Source organism: Elephantulus edwardii, unplaced genomic scaffold, assembly GCF_000299155.1.
Source record: "Elephantulus edwardii isolate Elephantulus edwardi_28Jun2011 unplaced genomic scaffold, EleEdw1.0 scaffold00009, whole genome shotgun sequence".
NCBI lineage: Eukaryota > Metazoa > Chordata > Mammalia > Macroscelidea > Macroscelididae > Elephantulus > Elephantulus edwardii.
In genome coordinates this window covers 5,242,806-5,259,264 of record NW_006399759.1, presented here as the reverse complement: position 1 = coordinate 5,259,264, position 16,459 = coordinate 5,242,806, and the positions used below count along the sequence as shown (strand labels likewise).

The window sequence follows — 16,459 nt, the reverse complement described above, 5'->3', positions numbered from 1 at the left end:
ATCAGGGACCAGAGGAAGACCGAGAGGCAGAATCTGAGTTAACAGTAACACAGTTGAAGGAATTGCGCAAGCAGCAGCAAATGATGTTGGAGAAGAAAATGTTGGGAGAGGACTCGGATGAAGAGGAAGTGGATACCACTGAAAAGAAGCAAAATACTAGTAGTCAAGACGATGAGATGGGCTGCATGTGGGGAATGGGTAAGGAATTGAAATTGCTGCCAGAGGTTAATATTTTAAATTTATGGCTTGTGCTAGGAATCCTTAACTCTTTCATATAGAAAGGGCACACATTTGAAGGGGGATATTTACAGGATCGGAAGAAAAAAGGATAGTAATATCTTTAAATATGCTGTTGTGCTATTTCCTGCCTTTGAAAATCCACTGGACAGTCAGCTATGAGTTGGTTTTAACTTGATGGTACACAAAACCAGTAAGAGAGCCTTGGTGACTTAATGGTAAATAGTTGTACTGCCAACCCAAAGGCAGGTGGCTCAAATCCACCAGCTGCTCCATAGGAGAAAGATGGGCAATCTCCTCCTGTGTAATTTACTGTCTCTGAAAACATGCTGGAGGGTCAGCCATGAGTCACTTTCAACTCATTAGTATATAACAGTAATAATAATAATGTCATAAAAGAATGTAAAATGCTGCTTTCATAAAATTTTTATATTCATTGCATGTTGAAATGAGAATTTCACCTGTTTCTATTATCAGTGTGGCTATTAGAAAATTCAAGATTACATATATGGCTGTTGGGCAGCACTGACTTAGATCTTTGGGAAACTATGAATTCATTAGTCGGAGAGTCTTGAGTTAGTCCTTGAAGGAAAGGAGAAGTAGCCCCTATGAAGCTGAACTTGTTAGTGAACCTTGTGAATCATGTTCAGGGCACAGGTTGATGATTTTAAGGGCATAATGAGTAGGCTAGATTCGTTGACAGATATAAAAAAATTGTATTTGAGACAAAATAATTAGACCTGGGTGGAAGATGATAAGAATCCTAGGCTTAGGAGCTCAAATTGGTTTTATCTCATAGAAAATGTGATAGAGGGAAAAAAAAAAATTAAGGTACAGTGAAAATAAAATTGTGACTTGTCATACAATTTAGAAAGCATAAATATTCCTAACTAGAATATAGTATTTTTGCTTGTCATTTTCTCTATTTCTCCCTGAAAGACCTTTCTTTTTTGTCACTGGTGACTATAGTCAGCTTGAAGTTAGTGTTATTAGTGTTATTCAGATTATGTTTTTATTTATTAGTTTTTAACCTTCTTTCTCGTTGCCTGTAGGAGAAGATGCTGTAGAGGATGAGGCTGAAGAGAACCCCATTGTCTTAGAGTTTCAGCAGGAAAGAGAAGCCTTTTATATAAAGGACCCAAAAAAGGCTCTCCAAGGTTTTTTTGATCGAGAAGGTATGTAAACAGATTCTGACTCTGCCCATATCCACAGCAATGCTATTTCCAGAGGCTTCAGGTTGAATACTAAAAATACATATATATTTTACCTGCTCACCCTCTTACTCAGTTTTTGCCTTATGGTCAGGTTTCTGTTTTTCTTTTTTAAATTAATATTTGAAAAATTTCTTCATTGTAATTGTTCTTGTGGTGAGTATAACAAATCAACTCTTAGGAATTTATTTGACTCTTAGGAATCTTCAGTAATTTTTAAGACTCTAAAGAGATTCTAGGGAGCCCTGCTAGATTAGTATTAAGGAGTTTTGCTACCAAAGTAAAGACACACAGTTCAAATCCACCAACTGCCTCCAGAGAGAAGGATGGGCAGTCTCCTCTTGTGCAGTTTTCAGCCTCTGAAAACCTGCTGGAGGGTCAGCTAGGTGTCAGTTCTGACTTACCGGTACATAACAGTAACAACAAAGGGATTTTTAAAAAAAGTTTGATATCTCTAACCTACAATATCAGGTTTCTTTTGAAAAGGATGAAAATAGTAGTAGTCTTCTTAGCTCAGAAACAACTAGAGGTTGTTTTTCCTAGTCTTATTCTTCTAAAAAAAAAATACCAGTTAACAAAACCCTTTAGTGGCAAGGGCAAGAAGCTGTGCTGCAGTCCCAAAGGCATGCGGTTCGAGGCCACCAGGTGCTCTGTGGAAGGATGGGCAGTCACCTCCTTGCATCTAACTGCCTCTGAAAACCTGCCCAAGGTCGGCTATGGGTCGATTCTGACTCTATGGTACACAATAACAACATTCTTCTCAAAAGTCCTTGGACTTTATAAACGAGAGGAAATTGAGCCATCTTTTTGTCCCAAATTCACTTGATTTTTTTGTGATTCTTAATATACATTTTTATATTTTTTTGTCCTTTAAAAAAATCCCTTCCGGAGAGGATTGTTTCCGTGGAGGTGCTTTGAGAGAACATCTGCATGTAGCACTACAGAATAAGATACATGAACTAATTGCTTTGTACAGTTTATGTTTTTAAAAACCAGACCCACTACCTGACAATCAGTTTGCCGTCCTGTGGTAGCTTGCATGTTGTTAAGATGTTGGATGCTGTGCCACCAGCATTTAAAATAATAATGGGATTACTCATGGTGGCAGATTCTACAGAGCTTTCACACTAAGACTAGAAAGAAATGCCTGATGACCTAACCAGTGAAACCTTAATAAATCATGACAAAGTACTGCCCAATCTATAGTACTGCAAAATGACTCTAAGTTGGAAGGTTCTCAAAATACACTGTGGACACAACTGAACACACCAACAATCTTGTAGATGACTAGGACTGGGTACCGTTTTGTACATGGGGTCATTGCTGAATTTTAGCTGATATGGCAACACCTAACAACTACAAAACCAGGCATCTGTGACAAATTAATCACTTTGACCTCTGGAGGCCAGTATAAGAACGTCCATGTGCATTATATTTTACATATAGGATCCATCTCAGGTCACTAATTTTTCAGGTATCTGCTGGTATTTACAACTTTGGAAATCATTAAGAGGTTTGAAAGAAAAACTGATTTTGGTTTTAAACATAGGTTTTATAAATGTTTTATCCCTTCTGGACCTTTGGGGAAAATCTGGAGATTAGTATCCTAATTGATATTATAAAATTCTAGTCCTAAAATGTTTTGAAAATATGGTGGACACATTTTTTTCCATCTACATTTTCTTTTCTTGTCCTCAGAGTCATCTTAATTTTGTTACCAGATTTCATATATAGCTGTTGGTCAGCTCCAACTTAGACCTTTGGGAAACTATAAGTTCATTAGCAGTAGAGTCTTGAGTTGGATCTGGAAGGAAAGGAGAAGTAGCCATTACAAAGCTGAACTTGTTAATGAACCTTGTGAATGATGTTCAGGGCAGTTCTTGATTTTTAGGGCATAATGAGTAGGCTTCAGAATCCTTGCCTCCAAGGAGCAGTCTGGTTTAACCCTCTCCAGGACAAACCTGTTCGTTCTCTTAGCAGTCCATGGTTAAACCAGGCTGCTCCTTGGAAGAAAGGATTCTGAAGCTTCGTCTAACATACTTTGGACATGTTATAAGGAGGGACCAGTACTTGGAGAAGATGGTGGAGGGACAGTGCAAGAGTGGAAGACCCTGGATGAGATGGATTGATTTAGTGACTAGGGTAATTGGGGTAGGTGTGCCAGAGACAATAAGATTGGCACAGGGTAGAGCAGGGTTTAGGGCTGTTGTACATAGGGACGCTATGAGTGGCAGGTGACTTGACGGCACATAACCACAACAATTAGTAGGCTAGTTTAGTCGGCAGATATGGGAAGAGTAAGAAAATTATATTTGGGACCAAAAAATTAGACTTGGGTGTATGATGGTAAGAGCTCAAATTTGGTTTTTACCTGTAAAAAGGTGAGAAGTTCTGCTTTTAAAATACAGTGATGGAGAGGGAAAAAAATTCAAGTTACTATAAAAATAAATTTGACCTAGCACACAATTTAGAAAGCATAAATGTTAGAAGTAAACAATAACAAGAAGTAAAATCCTTTGAAATCCAGTATTCAGTTGTGGTATAAGAACTCTTGTTCCTGTTCAACATTTGCTCTCATTACTTGGTATCAACAAGTAATTTTCAGATGCCATAAGGAGCCCTTGATGGCGTAGTGGGTAAGCAGTCAGCTGCTCATTTGTAGCCACCAGGCCTTCTTCAGGAGAAAAACAAGACAGTCTGTTTCTATAAGTATTTATAGCCTTAGAAATTTACAGCCATTCTGTGTCCTGTGTTGTTGTTATGAGTTGAAATCATCTTGACAGCATTGGGTGAGATTTCTCATTTTGTCTGTCTTCCATAGGAGAAGAATTGGAATATGAATTTGATGAACAGGGGCACAGTACTTGGCTCTGCAGGGTGAGGTATGTTCTTTCCCCATTGATGTTTATTTCTGGAAAATGATCCATTTCAGACTATGGTTACAGACAACAATTTAAAAGAGTAATTAACTTAAGTCTTACTTTTAGGCAATTCTTTATTTTGGGCCTTTTTAATCGAATAGAATTTTTATATTGTTTCAGAAGTCTGAAGTGACAAGGTAAAAGGGGAAAAATTGAAATTCAGCCTTGGCTACATAGAACAAAATGAATGGAAAGATTGGAAAGCCAGTTAAAAAAAACATGATTATCATATAATACTAGTTGTTTACATGAGAATTCTTAAGAGCATAATTATGCACTGATCCTCCAAATCACTGTAGGCTCCCTGTGGATGACTCAACTGGAAAGCAGCTGGTGGCGGAGGCCATTCACTTAGGAAAGAAAAAGGAAGCAATGATCCAGTGCTCCCTGGAAGCTTGTCGGATCCTTGACACTTTGGGATTGCTACGTCAGGAAGCAGGTCAGTATACGGTAACAGTTTTTCTTTAAAAAGAAAAATATGTAGTTTATCACCACAAAAAAAAATATGTGGTCATTGCTAAGGCTTTTAGAGTGGAGTTTCTGATTTGCTGTGGATATGAACATAAAGAAAAAAATTCCCAGGAAGTTTTCTCTTTGCTACCTTGCTAGAATTTAACTGACTGGATAAATATCTGAAAAAGAGTTAACATAAAGTATAATAAAACCTTTTTATAGGAGGCAAATGATGTAAATTTTATAGAACAGACTTCTATGAGGTAAAAAGCAAAATTTTCAATCTTTATACCTGAGGTAGCTATTGCTCATGTTCCCCTAGATATTTTCTGTACTTACAAAAACTTTTCATAAACAAGTGAACACTTGTACACAAATGCAGTCATGTTACTTTTACTCTTTTTATAGCAACTGTCGTGGAGAACTAGCTATACCATAATTTCTTAGTTGTTGTTGTTATGTGACATCGACACTCTATCTAGCTACCCTGTGTACAATAGCCCTAACCTCTGCTCTGTCCTGTGTCAGTCTTACTGTATGACACCTACCCCTATGACTCCAGTCACTGAGTCAATCCATCTCATCAAGAGTCTTCCTCTCCTGTGCTGTCTCTCTACCCTCCCAAGCATGACGTCCCTCTCCAAAGACTGATCCTGCCTTGCAACGTGTTGAAAGTATGTCAGACAAAGCCTCAGAATCTTTACCTCCAAGGAGCAGCCTAGTATCACCCTATGACAAACTTGTTTGTTCTCCTAGCAGTCCATGGTATATTTAGTACTCTTCTCCAGCACTACAGCTCGAAGGCATCAATCCTCTTGTCATCCCTAGTCATAGTCCAGCTTTCTGATGCATAGCATTCTGGAGAAGTCCCTGCCAGAGGACTTGCTTAATGTAATACATCTCCTGATTTCCTGAATGCTGGTACTAATGGTGATGATTGTTGATCCTAGAAAGATGAAATAGTTGACAGCCTCAATCCTTTCTCCATGTGTCATGTGTTGACTCTTGGTCCTGTGGTGAGGACCTTTGTTTTCTTGTTGTTGAGATATAATCTATACTGAATGCTGGAGTCCTTGATCCACTGCAGCACATGTTTAATATCCTCATTTTCAGCAAGCAAGGTGGTGTCACCTGGATAATGCAGGTTATTGATGAGTCTTCCTCTGATCCTGATGCCACTTTCTCCCTCAGAGTCCAGCTTCTTGAATTATTTGTTCGGTGTACAGATTGAGTAGATATGAACAAAGGATCCATCCCTGTCATACTGATTTCTTAATTTTGAACTATGCAGTGTTCCCTTGCTCTGTTTTCACAATAGGCTCTTTGTCTAGTTAGAGGTTTCACATGAGCAGTTAAGTGTTGTGGAATTCCCATTCTTCTCAATGTTAGCCATACTTTGTTATGATCTACATAGTCAAATCAAGCACAAATAGTCGTTCTTCTGGTATTCTTTCCTTTCAGCCAGGATCCACCTGACATCAGCAGTGATATCCTTGGTACCACAGCCTCTTCTAAATCCTGCTTGAACTTCTGGCAGTTCCCTATCTATATGTTGTTCTAGCCATTTTTTAATGACTTCCAGAAGTATTTTGCTTGCATAGATATTAATGATATTGTTCAATAATTTTCACATTTTCTTGGCTCACATTTTTTGGGAATGGGGACATACTAATATGTTCTCTTCCAGTAGGTCAGCCAGGTAGCAGTCCTCCAATTTGCTGGCATAAATTGGTGATCACATCCAGAGCTAAATCTGTTAAAACATGTCACTTAGCATCTCTTCCATTCCTAGGGCCTTATTTCTTGCTGAAGCCTTCAGAGCAGGTTGAACTTCATCCTGCATTATCATTGGCTCTTGCTCATATGATACTTTCTGAAACTTCAGTGTCAGCAAATTCTTTTTGGTATAGCGATTCTGTGTATTCCTTCTATCTTCTTTTGATGCTTCCTGGATCATTCAAGATTGTGCCCATAGAATCTCTTAGTATTGCAACTCGGGGCTTGAATTTGTTTTTAGTTCTTTCAGATTGAGAAATGCCAAGCAAGTTTCCCCCTTTTTGTTCTCTCTGTACTTGTCATTTTGCTTTATCTTTTTGAGCTTCCCTCTGAAATCTTCCTTTCAGCTCTTTCATCTGGCATCTCTTCCTTTTGTTTTTGCTTCTTGGTGCCTTAATGCAATTTTCAGAGTCTCTTCTGACATCCATTTTGTTTTTTTTCTTTCTCCTCCTTTGTAATGATCTTTTGTTCTCTTCATGGATAATATCTTTGATGTCTTCCTAGTTCCTCTGGTCTTTGGTCATTGGTGTTCAATGCTTCAAACCTTTTCCTGAGTTGATTCTTATATTCACCTGGGATAGACTCAAGGTCGTATTTTGATTCCTCCGGACTTGTTTTAATTTTCCTCAGCCTCAGTTTAAACTTGCACATGAGTAATAGATGATCTGTCTCACAATGTGCAGCTGTTCTGGTTTTGACTGCACACACTATAATTCTCCAACGATTGCTTCCACAAATGTAATTAGTCTGATTCCTAAGCAGTCCATCAGGTGAGGTTCATGTGTAAAGTCACTGTTTGGTTCAGGCTGGGAGGGCAAATAATAATGACAATGGAGGGAAAAGATTTTTGCATTTTTAATGTTGACAATTTTTTTTTTTTTTTTTAGTACAAGAAGACTTTTTTTTGGAATGATTTATATTCTATGGTTGGTTGGGGTTTTTATTTGTTATTTGCTATTGTATAGACTACAACTCACAGTGACTCTATGAAAAACAGAGCTGGACCTTGACTTACCCTGTATTGTCTTCAGAGTCTCTGCACTTCTCAAGCCTATTGTTGTAGTGCCCTGCCAGTTCATTTCATTGAGGGTCTTTCTTTTACTGACCCTCTGTTTTCCACAGTCTAATGACTCCTTTCAAGTATTGGCACCTATTAACAACATGGCCAAAGTATGTGAGATAGAGCTTTACCATTCTAACCTCCATCAGAAACACCTTCATTACATTTTCTCCAAGACTGATTAGTTTATTCTTCTGGCAGTCTATGGTATATTCCGTACTCTTTGCCAGTACCAGAGTTCCAAGACTTCAGTTCTTCTTCAGTCTTCTTTAGTCATTGACCAACTTTGAGATGCATACAAAGTAATACAAAACACAACAATAGATGGATCAGGTGCATCTTATCATTAAACTGATGTACTTGCTGTTTAACACTTGGGAGAGATCCTTGAGAACAGGTTTTCCCAATGGAAACATGTATTTTTACTTCTTGAGAGCTGTTACCATGGGTGTTGATTTGTTGACAAGTATTTTAAGGTTGACCTTCAAAAAGGTTGTATCAGTGTGCATTTCAGTAAAGCATTTGAGAGCCCATCTTCCCTTACCTTTAATCTTTTTATTTTATTATTAATCCATTTACTTTTCTTTATTTTAATTTGGATACATGAGTGATATTTTGCTGTTTCAATTTTATTTCTTTAATTGTTGAAACAGTTTGACATCTTTTCAAATGTTTCTTGGTATTTTTGTATTCTTTTTTCTATGAACTAATCATTTTGTTTTTATGTTAAGATTTTCTTTTGGACTGTTGGTATTTTTGTATGTTTTATCTGTTTTGTCTCATTCATATTTAAAAACCATTTGTTCATAAATTAACTTTTTTTTTATTTAATTTAACAGTTTCTTGAATCTTTTCCTTAGGTAATTGATGGGAATGTCTTTATCTGCTTGCCTACCTCCTTTTTTTCTTGTTTAAAGAATGTATTCCCATTATCATTTATTTTATCCACCTGTAGTATCTCGGAAAAGGAAAGCCAAAAACTGGGAAGACGAAGACTTTTATGATAGTGATGATGACACATTCCTTGATCGGACTGGCCTTGTTGAAAAGAAACGTCTCAACCGAATGAAAAAGGCTGGGAAGATAGATGAGAAGCCAGAGACCTTTGAATCACTAGTAAGTTTATCTGTAGGAACAGTTGTGTTTGTTACATCTTTTTTTTTTTAAATAATCCATTATTTAAATCCATTTTATAGTAATTGGCACTTCTTAAAGATAATGGCATTGACGTTTGGTACTGAATTACAATTTTATGTTTTGTAAATCTAATGACAATAAGCAACTAGTCTTATCAAACTCGTTAGATGAAATTTGGCTTGCTGGATGAGATTTTCCTCTGTTGTTCTTAGATGTCATTGAGTCATTTCCATTTCATGCTGTCAAGTGACTATGACTAGTAGTGACCCTCTGTATGTATAACGTCTCTGAACTCTGCTCTACCTTGGGCCTATTACATTGTCTCCAACATACCATCTCCCATTACCCCTGTCACTGAGTCAGTCCATCTTATTTAGGATCTTCCTCTCTTGTGCTGTCCCTCTACCCTTACAAGGATGATGTCCTTCTCCAAGGATTGGTCCCTCCTTTCAATATGCCCAAACTATGTGAGATGGAGCGTCAAAATCCTTGTTTGCAAGGAGGTTTCACCCTCTCCAGAATAGACCTGTTTGTTCTTTTATTGGTCCATGTTCAATACTCTTCTTCACCACCACAACTAAAGGCATCAATTCTCTTTCTAATCCAGCTCTCTGATGGTTCACAAGTACTTGTGAAGACCATGACTTGGATCAGGGGCACCTTAGCCTCTAGACTGACATCGTTATTCTTTAGTCTGGAGAAGTTCCTGACAGCAGATTTTCCCAATGTAATTAGTCTTTTGATTTCCTGGCTGCTGGTATCAAGAAAATTATTCTAGAGCCAAGTAAGCTGAAGCTGTTAAAAATCTTGCCTGTCATAATGCTGCCAGTTGGCCCACTGGTGAGAATCTTTGTATTCTTGATGTTGAGCTTCAATCCATATTGAAGGCTACAGTCCTTGACATTCTGAATCAGATGCCTTAGATTCTCCTCAGTTTTGGCAAGCAAGGTTGTGTCATTTGCATAATGCAGGTTGTTGATGAGTCTTCCTCCAATCCTGATGACATATTCCTCTTCATTAAGTCCAGTCTCCCAGATGATCTGTTCTGCATATAGATTGAAAAGGTATGGAGACAGGATGCATTCCTGGCATGCACCTTTCCTGATTTTGAACATAATAACCAGAACCATTTAAAGAATAGGTTTGAGGCCTTGAACACAAATGAGTGAAGACCAGATGAGTTGTGGGAGGATATCAAGGGTGTCATCCAAGAAGAGTACAGACATTCATTACAAAGACAGAAGAGGAAGAAAAGACCAAAATGGATGTCAGAAGAAACTCTGAATATTGCACTGGAGTGCAGAGAAGCCAAAGCACAAGGAAGAATTCAAGATACTAAAGAGCTGAACAGAAGATTTCAAAAGGCAGCATGGGATGACAAAGTAAAATATTACAATGAAATGTGCATGGAGCTCGAGTCAGAAAACCAAAAGGGTTGAACTCACTCAGCATTTCTTAAGCTCAAGGAACTGAAGAACAAACTCAAACCTCAAGTTATAATCAAGGATGCTTTAGGCAGAGTATTAAATGATCCAGGAGGTATCAAAAGAAGATGGAAAGAATATACTGAGTCATTGTATCAAAAGGAATTGGCAGACAGAAGAATTTCATGAAACAACATATGAGCAAGAACCTATGGTGATGAAGGAAGAAGTTCAAGCTACTTTGAAGGAAACAGCAAAAAATAAGGCCCCAGGAATAGATGGTATATCAATTGACGTATTTCAGCTAACAGATGCTGCCCTGGATGTACTCACCAAGTTGTGCCAAGAAATCTGGAGAACAACCACTTGGTCAACTGCCTGGAAGAGATCTATATTTGTTCCCATTCCAAAGAAAGGTGACCCAGCAGAGTGTGGAAACTATAGAACAATATCGTTGATTTCACATGCAAGCAATATTCTACTGAAGATTATCCAAAAATGACTAGAACAGCACATCAGCGGAGAACTACCAGAAGTCCAGGCTGGGTTTAGAAGGGGTCGTGGTCCTAGAAATATTGTAGCTGATGTTAGATAGATCTTGGCTGAAAGCAGGGAGTACCAGAGGAATGTCTATCTGTGTTTCATTGATTATGCAAAGGTATTTGACTGTGTGGACCATAACAAACTGTGTTCGACTCTGAGAAGAATGGGAATCCCAGAACACTTGATCGTGCAAATGAGAAACCTATACTTGAACCAAGTGGCAGTTGTCAGAACAGAGCAAGGAAACACTGCATGGTTCAAAATTGGGAAGGGCGTACGCCAGTCATGTGTCCTGTCTCCATACCTTTTCAACCTGTATGCAGAACAGATCATCTGGGAGGCTGGGCTCTGTGAGGAGAAATGCGGCATCAGGATTGGTGGAAGATCTTTCAACAATCTGCGTTATGCAGATGACACAACCCTGCTTGCTAAAACTGAGGAGGACCTGAAGCACTTGCTGCTGAGGGTTAAAGACTGCAGTCTTCAATATGGATTGAGGCTCAATGTCAAGAAGACAAAGAGTCTCACCACTGGGCCAATTGGCAACATCAGGATGGATGGTGAAGAGATTGAGATTATTCACAGCTTTAGTCTGCTTGGCTCCACAATCAACACTCTGGCACCAGCAGCCAGGAAATTAAAAGACATATTTTGATAGGAAAGTCTGCTGTTAAGGACCTCTCCAAAGTACTGAAGAGCAACGGTGTGTCTTGGAGATTAGCTGGACAATGACCAGGGGGGATAGAAGGAGAATTGATGCTTTTGAGCTTTGGTATTGGAGAAGAGTGCTGAGGGTACTATGGACTGCTAAGAAAACAAACAGATTCATCCTGAAGAGGGTTAAACCGGGCTGCTCCTTGGAGGCAAGGATTTTGAGACTTTGTCTGACATACTTTGGTCATGTTGTAAGGAGGGACTGGTCCTTGGAGAGGGACATCATGCTTGGGAGGGTAGAGGGCAGGCGCAGGAGGGGAAGGCCCTCTATGAGGTGGATTGATTCAGTCACTGGGGTAATTTGGATGAGTGTGTTGGAGACAATGAGATTGACACAGGACAGAGCAGAGTTTAGAGCTGTTGTACATAGGGTTGCTATGAGTCGCACGCAACTCGATGGCACATAACAACAACACCCCTATATATAACAGGTCTAAACCTTGCCATCTTCTTAATTTCCACTGAGCTCAAGCCCATTATTGGGTCACTGTGTCAATCTATTTCATTGAGGTTCTTCTTTTCTTTCCCTCTACTTTTTCAAGCATAATATTTTTTCTCATGAACTGACCTCTCCTGACAACATGACCAACGTATATGAGATGAAATTTTACCATCCTTGCCCCTGATACTGCATTTCTTCTAACCAGTTTATTCTTTTGGCAGTCTATGATGTATTCAATACTTTTTGCCAACACTATACTTCAAAGGCGTCAATTCTTCTTTTATCTTTCTTATTTATTGTCCAGCTTTAACGTGTATATGTTATGGTTATATACCATAGAGTCGGAACTGACCCATAGCTGGCCCTCCAGTGGGTTTTCAGAGGCATTTAATCACATGGGAGGAGATTGCCCATCCTTCTCACAGCATCTCGTGGACTGGAACCATGTGCCTTTGAGATTGCAGCTCAGCTTCTTGTCACTAAGGCACCAGAGCTCCCTATGTTGTATATGCCCCTATGTTGGGGCAGGCACACCTTAGTCTTTAAACAGACATCTTTGCTCTTTCGTACTTTAAAGGGGCCATTGATGTAAATTTGTCCAGTGCATTACATCTTTTGGTTTCTTGGCTTATGCTTCTTCTATATATGTTGATTGTGTCTCGGAGTAAAATTAAGTCATTGACGTCAGTCTTTCCTCCATCTATCATGAGGCTGCTGATTGGTTCAGTGGCAAGGATTTTTATTTCCTTGGTGTTGAAATGTAATCATAGTCACTGATCTTCTTTAGTAAGTGCTTTAGGTCCTCTTCGTACAAGCAAGATTATATCATCTGCATGATGGTGTTCAAATATGATGTTACTGTCAAAAAGGAAGAATGGGATAGTCTGTGGGGAAATTAACTTTAGGCTCTGGATGTCAAGAAGAATCAAGAGATGTAAAAAATTTTGAGGAGTATAGTGTAGTCTCAGGCTTTTAAAATGATGATAATTTGGCACGTACTTACATTCTTTTTAGTACTCAGAACTTAAACCAACGTACTCAACAGCTATCCTTTTGGTTCCTTAATGTAAAGTCTTGAACCCTTGACGAAAATAATGTCTGAATTTTGTGCATTCTATTTAATTCTAAGTTCTTTAGTTTAAAAAATTTCACTGAAATTAAATAAAAGGAATATGTTCACTTCATAAGGAGCAGACTTAAGTGTCCTCTGACTTTATCTTCTACACCTAGTAAACAGTAGTGAAAATAAGAGAAAGAACACAAAGAAAACTATCATATTTGTAAAAAGAGATATATTTGCTTACCTTCTTGATTTTGGCCATTTTAGGTCGCAAAGTTAAATGATGCTGAAAAGGAACTCTCAGAAATTTCTGAGCGCCTGAAAGCCTCAAGCAAAGGTAAAACTTTAAGGGATTCATTCAGCAAATACGTATTGAGCACTTCCTATATATAGGACATTATGCTAGACAGTAGGGATACATTAAAGAGCCCTGGTGGCACAATAGTTAAAATGTTCTGTTGCTAACCTGAAAGGTGGTGTTTCGAATCCATCAGCCACTTCACAGGAGAAAGATCTAGTGGCAGTCTGCTGCCAAAAAGATTACAGTCTTGGAAACCCTTATGGGGCAGTTTTCGCTGTCCTGTAGGGACAGTTTGAGTAAGAATTTAAATGATGACATGGGCTTCATTTTTTTGTTTTTTTACCTTTCATTTTGGGGATGTTGGTTCCCTTGATTAATAAGATAAATGATAGAGAATATGGAGCCAAGGAATTCTAAGAAAAATCATGGCCTTTCAAAGCTAGAAAGACTGTTCTAAGGTCAGTTGGGACAGTCCTTTAATGGATTAGGAAAATGAAGCCCACTGATGAGAACTGACTTCCTCATTTCTTATTCTCAGTGCCAATGATGGCCTGTTGGTGGCTTTCCTTTAGAATTTCGTGGGTAGTTAAAAGCTACATGGTGCCATTTTTTGAACATGTACTGTTCCTTTCTCGGACAGCTCTGTCGGAGTCATCATCTCAGGACTCTTTAGATGCATTTATGTCAGAAATGAAATCGGGGAGTGCATTAGATGGTGTGTCCCGGAAGAAACTTCACTTGAGAACTTTTGAGCTGAGGAAAGAACAACAAAGACTTAAAGGGTTGATAAAAATTGTAAAGCCAGCAGAGATTCCAGAATTAAAAAAGTAAGTAACTTTTAAGTCCTGTTTGGAATAATAAATGAGACTAAGTTAGCATAGATAACATTTTTTTATTCTAAATATATATATAAAACACATTTCTTATTTAATGTTCTCACATGTACAATTTAGTGACATTATTTACATTAATCGTATTGTACAAATGTCACCAATATAGAGATATCATCATAAACAGAAATTCCAGGCTTACTAAGCAATCTATTAATCTTACTAAGCAGTGACTCCTTTTTTCTCCTCCATTCTGATAACCAAACCTGGTAAATGCTAATAAATTTGTATTTCTATCTCTACATTTGTGTAGTGTAGATATATGAGGGAGATCTAGATTTATTTTTTGTGACTTGGCATGGTGTTTCAAGGTTCATTTGTACTGTGGCATGTATCAGGACCTCTTTTGTCCTCGCCAAACCTGTTGCTGTTGTGTCAGTTTTGACACAACAACCCATGTGTTACAAGGTAGAACTGCTCTACAGAGTTTTCTTCCCTGTAATTTTATGAGAGTAGATTGCCAGACCTTTCATACACAGAGCTGGGAGGGTGTGAACTCCCAGTTTTTAGATTAGCAGCTGATCACAAAGTGCATGCTCTACCCAGAGACCTTTATATTAAAGAATATAGTGGCTTCATAGATTAAAAATCCATTTTATTTATAAAATACAGACTAAGGGACTAAAGCCTATGTTCTTTCGAAGACTGAAGTTTTTACTTCTATCTTATAGTGCAGAATAAACTTTAAAAAGCAGTATCACAAATTCCTAATTTCCCTAATATGTAAAGACTACTTGTGGATGGTAAGTAGATACAAACCACCTTAGAGAATAATGAGCTAGGAATTTTAACTGATAGGCCACAAGTTAATTAAAAAAAAGTAACATTATATTTATATATATATACACACACACACACGCGTGCACACACATACATACATACATACACACACACACACACACATATACATGGCTTTAAAAAATGCTTCAGGTCAATCATTAGAAATTGAATACAGTGCAATGGCATGTTTTTAAACATTTGTTGTGTTTTAGGTGAAAGTTTACATAGCAAACTAGTTTTCTGTTCAACAATTTGTGCACACATTACCGTGACACGTTGTTGTTTGTGACACAGTGTTGCTGCCTCTATCGTGGGTTGTCGCTCTCCCATTTCCCCTCTGCCTGCTCTCTTCCATCCTTCTTGTTTTCCTGTCTCCCCTTGTCGGCTCATCTTTGCTTTTGGGCAGATGTTGCCTAGTTGTTCAGAGGAGCACATTCCGTGTGATATTATTGTTTATTTTATAGGACATTCTATCATTTGGGTAAAAGATGGTCTCTGGGAGTGCTTTCAGATCTAGATTAGGGTAGTATTTTTGGAGGTCCCTCCAGTCTCTCTCAGTCCATTAAACTTGGCTTTTTTAATGAATTTGCATTTTGTTCTACATTTTTCTCCTTTTATAACTGGGACCTTCCAATATATGCCTGGTCAGAACTGTTAGTTGGTAATAGTAGAAGGTACCATTTAGGTTTTCTAGTCTCCAGCTGAGAGAGGCTATAGTTTGTGTAAACCTGTGGACTAATTGCTTCCTTGAGCCCTTCACACTCCTCATTCTGGATGAGAAGAGACTAATAATGACTCTATTTTCTATAATACCACCTTCTAATCTATGGAATTGACAAAGATCGCTAATTGTAATAATACACTATACTGGGGAAGCTGCGATGATAATGTACTTTCCTGAATTGCTTTTGGAAGGACAAATTATTAGTATTCATCCCAATTTTAACTGCATATGCCCTTTAACCATTTTCTTTCTTTCTTTTTTAAATTATTTTTTGTATGTGTACCGTCAAATCAGATCTGACTGGTACAGGAGAAAATTGCCCTTCCTTCTCCAGCAGAACATCCGGTGGATTCGAACTGCCTATCTCTGGGATTGCAGTGCAGCTTCTTGCCACTGGACCACCATAGCTCCTCTTAACAATTTTATCTCTAGACATTTATCCTACATATATCCTAATTTACTTAAGAAATAAAGAGTATACATTTCAATATTATTTTTAATAATAAAATACTAGAAGCCACTGGAAAGTTTATAAAAAAGCAATGAGGCACCTGTTATATGCACAGAGACAAGGTACAGAACAATGCATAAAAAGCACTATCTGTGAATAAATGATGGTGTGGGAAGAGCATATTGCTTGGATATGTATGTGTAAGACATGTTTAAATCAGGCATTCCCAAAATAGACCCTGAGGGAAGGGCTCTTCTACAAGGATTTTTTAAAAATTATTATTATTATTATTATTATTATTATTATTATTATTATTAATTTCAGTGAACATCTAC

General features: G+C 38.0%; 1 protein-coding gene across 1 annotated transcript in view; it reads left to right on the top strand.

Annotated features, from left to right (window-relative positions):
• SLC4A1AP (solute carrier family 4 (anion exchanger), member 1, adaptor protein) overlaps window positions 1-16,459 on the top strand; it is a 39,852-nt gene that overhangs the window by 10,877 nt on the left and 12,516 nt on the right. The window contains exons 2-8 of the mRNA XM_006880689.1: window positions 6-198; window positions 1,290-1,412; window positions 4,270-4,330; window positions 4,669-4,808; window positions 8,614-8,774; window positions 13,246-13,315; window positions 13,920-14,106. Coding sequence (XP_006880751.1) covers window positions 6-198; window positions 1,290-1,412; window positions 4,270-4,330; window positions 4,669-4,808; window positions 8,614-8,774; window positions 13,246-13,315; window positions 13,920-14,106 — 935 coding nt within the window. The remainder of the gene's footprint in view (window positions 1-5; window positions 199-1,289; window positions 1,413-4,269; window positions 4,331-4,668; window positions 4,809-8,613; window positions 8,775-13,245; window positions 13,316-13,919; window positions 14,107-16,459) is intronic.